This window comes from Carex rostrata, chromosome 20 (genome assembly GCF_964058835.1).
Source record: "Carex rostrata chromosome 20, lpCarRost1.2, whole genome shotgun sequence".
In the NCBI taxonomy this organism is placed as follows: Eukaryota; Viridiplantae; Streptophyta; class Magnoliopsida; order Poales; family Cyperaceae; genus Carex; species Carex rostrata.
In genome coordinates, this window is record NC_135937.1 from 7,569,482 (window position 1) to 7,575,825 (window position 6,344).

The window sequence follows — 6,344 nt, forward strand, 5'->3', positions numbered from 1 at the left end:
AAAAGGAAGCTGCTAAAGAACTTATTACATGCCAACTCCTTTATCACCAATTACGAGTTGATACTCGAACCAAAAGTTTCATGCAACAAGTGTAGGCTTCAACGATAAAAAAAAAAAAAAACAAAGATCATTAAGTTCTACCAAACGATATCCTTATAAATTTAAATTTGTGGAAACATAAAAAAAAACACAAGTCATGTATAAACAATCAAATACTATGCTTAATTTAAATGATATTTTTTTGAAGTTTTTAGTTATTGTTAGAAGAATAATAAATTGTCTATCAAACACAATATTCGAATTTATGTTGTTAAAATAGTGTCTTTAGGAGTAGAGTTTTTAATTTTAGATCGCAAGCTTTTAAATATTTGTTTTTTTGTTTTTGTTTTTTTGTTTTTTTTTTACCTTTTTTATGTTTTGTTTGTTAAGTTGTTAATTTTATAGTTTGAATTTATATGAATCTTGATGAATTGATTATGTTATAGTTGTATGAATTTTTTTATACTATCAAACAGGTAGTATTTTTTTTTATTATAGTTGTGATTCTTAATTGGTTTATTTGAATTACATGTGGTAATTATTGTTATTTTGTCTATTTAAAATATAACTTTTTTTTTCTAATTAACGTCAGCAAGTCCAAATAACTTCATAATGTTTTTGGAATTCAATTCTAAGTCAACGATCTGAATTGTTTTAGCAAGAAATTTTTTTATTTGGATCTAGTTATTTTTTATTTGAAATCCAATTCTATTAAACAAATCCGAATAGAAAATTTGTTAGTCTTTTAAAGATTTGGAATCCAATTCTATTATTTCCTATTTTACTGTTTCCTTCTCCACCGAAGGATAATTTGGTCCAAAAATTATTTTTTTCTCACCTCATATCTGTGGGAATTAAAATTGTAGATGTTATAAAACGAGCAGCCAATTAAAGCCAGTTGTAATGAGAAATAAGGAAATGAATCGTTAGGGATTCATTCAATTTTAATAGTGACAAACTACATAGCAGTTTTTGTGGCGAGTTTGTTTTAAACTAAATTTAGATTTCTACATATAAAATAGATATATTTAATCAAAAGAAGATAGATTATTTGATTGAATGGTTGATATTCAATTTGAAAGTTCATATTTAAATCTCAGTCGTTGGCGGATCAGGACAACTACGTGCATAATATAAGAATGAAGATACTCTTTTTATTAGTTTATCTAACTCGTGCGGTATAAAAAAATGTTTTTTTTTTAATTATAAGGTACGAATATAAAAATGATTTACCCGGCCGACGATACCCTAATTATTTCGCAAGACCCATTCTCTCTCTCTAATTGATACAAGTTCTGTGTAAACATTCCACGGTGCATTAATTTTTAGTAGAAAATGTATTGCAGGTTAGAACATTTATTAAATGATAGAGATGCAGATAGATCGAGAATACTTGATGGTATATTGGATATTTTTCCCTCTTTTTATTAAGATATTTAGTGTTTTCAGAATACAGAAGAACACGCAGAATATAAAAAAAAAAAAAAAAAAGAGATACACAGATCTTGTATACATACAAATTGTGTATCTCTTTCGATCAAAAAAAAAAAAATTGTGTATCTCTTATTTGTGCGCAGATTTATATTACGTACGTCTCAATTGGAGTGCGCAACAGTGTTGTAAATAATGATATCCTCGTTCTCAAATGTTGACCCGAAAATGAAATTGTCAATTGCGTATTTGGGTTCCCTGATTGGCTGATTCGGTCGGAATTCCATCGTTTCTTCTCTTCTTCTCTTCTTCTAAAGTAAAAGCGTCAATCTTCCCGGTCGAATCTTATCTTTCTCCAATGAGTTCAACAGCAGACGAAGATGCCACATCGTCTTCCCTTCTTGGAACCTCCGCCACGTCATCTCCCCAACGAGATTTCTTTCCCTATGCGTCAGTGGCTGAGGAGGCGGCCGTGATTATCTCGGAGATATCGACTCTCCCTGAAAGCCGGGGCCCACTGCGTGGATTCTGTGGTGATCTGGTAAGAAGGGTTCGGCTCCTCTCACCTCTTCTAGATGAGATCCGTGATGGGGCTGGAGATGGGTTCTCAGGTCTCGTGGAGTGCCTGGGCACGGTCCATGATGCACTAGTGTGCGCCAGGGACATGCTCCGCTCAGTCTATGATGATAGCAAGATTTATCAGGTAATTACTTGTGTGTAAAGTAACAGATTGATTGAAATTGGTAGTAGATTTGAGCAAATCCTCAGTATAATTTCCTTTATGCTGTGTGTTTTAATAAACTCATGAGCTATTGTAGTAAAAATTGGGTACTTTATGCTAATTAAATAGACCTGACTTTGTTACCAATAAGCTGGTACTGGTACTGAAATAAGAAGCATTTTGGTTCCTTTAGTTTATGTTCTATTTTGTCACAGGCATACAAAAGGGAAGCAAAAATAAGTGAATTTACAAGGGTCAATGAACAAATGGAGAAGGCTCTATCTTCTTTCCCTTACAATGACCTTCCTATGTCTGAAGAGGTTCGCGAGCAGGTGAATTATTTTTCATTTTTTTTCTTTTGCCTCTTTCAAATTTGCATCAAACTGTCATTTTTTTTTTATTATTATCTGTTTTCTCATGGATAAATATAGTTTATATGGTGTTAGAGGCCTAAAATCATAAAAAATGTTGACCATATGCAGCTCTACACACGACATACACTTCACAAAAATAAATATATATAACTAATAGTATGAAGTAATACTAAATGATTTAAAAATCCTAGGTTGAGCTGGTTCATCTTCAGTTCAGGAGAGCAATTCACAAGGTCGACGCACCAGATCCTCTCCTCACCCGTGATTTGGCTGTTGTGTGGGGCCATCATGACAAGCACACAGACCCCACGATCCTAAAGCGCATCTCTGAAAAACTCCAACTGAAATCACTGGACGACATCAAGAAGGAATCTGTAGCTCTCCATGAACTGGTCATCTCCAGTGGTGGTGATCCTGATAATCGACTGGAGGAGATGTCATCCCTCCTCAGGAAACTTAAAGACTTTGTACTTTCTGAAAATCCGATCACAGAAACTCCAGCTTCAAGTAGGTCTGGTTCAGTAAAGCACCGGTCGCCAGTTATTCCAGATGAATTTAGGTGTCCTATTTCGCTTGAATTAATGCAAGACCCTGTAATTGTCTCTACTGGACAGGTACTGCCTTGCCTTGCTTATCTCTTTAGTTAGCTAGCAATTTAATTTGTAGGGCCAGTATGCACAGCAATTTACTAAAGTGTCAGGGTAGCCCGCGTGGGATGAATTTGGTTTTGTTTAAAAGCAATCAATGAAGGTTCATAAGACATAAATTACTAAAGTGCCTAATACTAATCTCTTTGAAGTTTATGGTCTTATATGTCATCTTTCTATTTCTGTTCTACTGTTCATTTGATGTCTCCTCCATCGAATTATAGTCAATAGTTGAAGGGCTAAAATTGGACTTTCCTTAAAGCCAATGAATTATAAAATGTTGTTAAACAAAGGTTAAGTCCGGAAAATATGACCAATTTCCCCAATTTCATGTGTTTTTTTAGGTAACCATTCATAACTCTTTTCTTGCTGTGTTGATATTTTAATGGACTAAGATAAAGATAGCGATGAAAGTTTTTTTGCACTTGGTGGGATATATCTTGAGAAGAGATTTATTGACAACCAAGTTTATTTGACAATTGTGACATCTAAACATGAAAATTTGTCCTAGTTAAAAATCACATTTGTAAATGTGTTCTCATCTCTCTTCAAAGAGATGCAGGTTCAATTCTCAAGAATAATATCTAAAAGATGTTGGTGTGTACCGGGACCCTTTAATAAAAAAAAATAGATAGACAATGCAACAAATTTTGTGCAATTTGATAAATGTTTGGTCAACAATCAAGTGCTGATAAAACTGAACAATTATATTTTTAAATCGCTCGATGGATGACTGATTGATTTTCAAATTGAATCGAATTTGATACACTGTCTATTTTAATAATAGAGAAGATATATACTTTTTTAATATTTTGATTTTGGCAAGCATTGTGTTGGTTGTCTCAGTTGTCAATAAAGTTTGTTTGATAGTATAATTATATTCTACATCTTTTACGTCAGATTTTTTTTTTTTTGAAGGCCAACAGCTTAGCTGTGACATTTGTATTAATAAAGAAGAGAAAGCTTTTCCATCAGTTTATAGGAAATAAATCTTCTGTTATTCCTTTGGAATAACATGAACCTGTTATTCCGATCCCAACAGTTGATCTTCGTTGAGATTCGCACATGAAAAACTTACTTCATTGAGATTCGTGCATAGAAAAGTTTGAATGGTTGGGATCGGAACAGGTTCTTGTCCCAAGTAATAACAGCAGATTTCTTTACCAGTTTTATATCCATTAATGTTTCATTTGCAAATATCTTGCAAAATGTTAAGAAATTACAGACATGAGAAAATATTAAAATTAATTTCTAGAGAAAGTAAAATGATTCTTCACATCAATGACTATGTAACTTTGCAATAATCTCAGACGTACGAGAGATCTTGCATCCAGAAGTGGCTTGATGCGGGTCACAAGACATGCCCCAAAACCCAACAGCACCTAACCCACACAACACTGACCCCGAATTTCGTCCTCAAAGGCCTCATTTCCCAGTGGTGTGAATCCAACGGCATCGAGCCTCCTAAGCTAAAGACTGCTTCCCGTGATAGGAAGCCCGGGAAGCACACTGAATGTGACCGGGCTGGCATCAACTCCCTCATGGCAAGACTGGAGAGTGGGACCCAAGAAGAGCAACGCTCTGCTGCGGGGGAACTTCGACTACTCGCAAAAAGAAATGCAAACAACCGTGTTTGTATAGCTGAGGCAGGCGCGATACCCCTGCTGGTGAATTTACTCGCATCACCTGACTTGCGTACACAGGAGCACGCTGTCACAGCCTTGTTGAATCTATCCATTCATGAAAACAATAAAGGTATTATAGTTGATTCTGGTGCCATAGTGAAGATTGTAGAGGTATTGAATTTTGGTAGCATGGAAGCAAGGGAAAATGCTGCGGCCACTCTCTTTAGTTTGTCGGTTGTGGACAAGAACAAAGTAGCCATTGGTGAGGCGGGTGCAATACCACCACTGATTAATCTGCTGTGTCAGGGTAGCCCGCGTGGCAAAAAGGATGCAGCAACTGCCATATTTAATTTATGTATAAACCAAGGAAATAAGGTGCTGGCCGTCAAAGCAGGGCTAGTGGGCCTCTTGATGGGGTTTCTGGAGGACCCCACTTGTGGCATGATAGATGAAGCACTTGCTATTCTGGCAATTTTAGCAAGTAATCCGGATGGGAAAATAGCGATTAACGAGGCTAAGCCAGTGCCATGCTTGGTTGAGGTTATGAAGAGCAACTCACCAAGGAACAAGGAATATGCTGCTGCGATATTGTGGTCTGTGTGCACTGTTGATGCGGGTCAAGTACGGGTCATGAAGGAGATGGGTGCTGCTGAGGTGTTGAAGGAGTTGGCTGAGACTGGTACTGATAGAGCAAAAAGGAAGGCTAGCAGCCTCTTGGATCTTATTAATCAACTCGATGTTCAAAATGGGGAGGATGAGGGTTCAATTGTTAGTTAGGCAGTTGTATGCAAAAAAAAAAAAATCTCTGTATTGATTAGCCGATTGTCTGTGTTGTAAATTTAGAATAAAACTAATTGTTTGTATTTTCTTTTGTTTTTTTTTTTTTTTTTTGCTTTGCATTATTTTGCTCTAAAGCTTTATAATAGAGATGGCTTTTGTTAGCAAGGTTTTAATTCTCGGGTGCGGCAATCTGCTGAGGGGCCAAAAAGTTTCTTTTAGGAATGGTGGGGGGAGATGGCGAGCTTTGTGATAATATGTGATTGCTAAAAGAATGAGGCTAAGGTACTATGCATAGTGCTGATTGGTCCGTACTATAAATCTATAATTTTATTGTCAAAATTATAACGATCGATTTGTCTTCGTATGAATATATACTTGTAAACTAAATTTTGCATTTTTTAGAATTTGTTTACTATTTTTTTAGATGGGTAGAAAATCACTGCTTTTGAATAGTTCAGTATTTTAAATCAAGTGTTTTTCTATCTATCTAAAACATAATGTTTTTTTTTTAGAAAATGTAAAATTTAGTTTATATGTATATTGATATATAGATCTTGAATGATTCGAATTGACTATTTAGAATTAAAAATTTAAGTCTATAGTGAAACTGTGGATCAATTTGTGCTATGCATAGTACCATAGCCTCACTCTTGCTAAAATATTGTGATGTAATAAAAATGTTTTAGAGGATTCTGTTAATCTGTTTCTCAATAAAAAAAAATGGCAA

General features: G+C 35.0%; 1 protein-coding gene across 1 annotated transcript; it reads left to right on the forward strand.

The window, feature by feature from the left end:
- Window positions 1-1,668: 1,668 nt before the first annotated feature.
- On the forward strand, window positions 1,669-6,040 carry PUB14 (plant U-box 14). Its single transcript, XM_078321801.1, has 4 exons — window positions 1,669-2,173; window positions 2,407-2,523; window positions 2,757-3,179; window positions 4,523-6,040. Exons 1-4 carry the CDS (start codon window positions 1,829-1,831, stop codon window positions 5,612-5,614), a joined length of 1,977 nt encoding a protein of 658 aa, XP_078177927.1. The 5' UTR covers window positions 1,669-1,828; the 3' UTR covers window positions 5,615-6,040.
- Window positions 6,041-6,344: the final 304 nt, after the last annotated feature.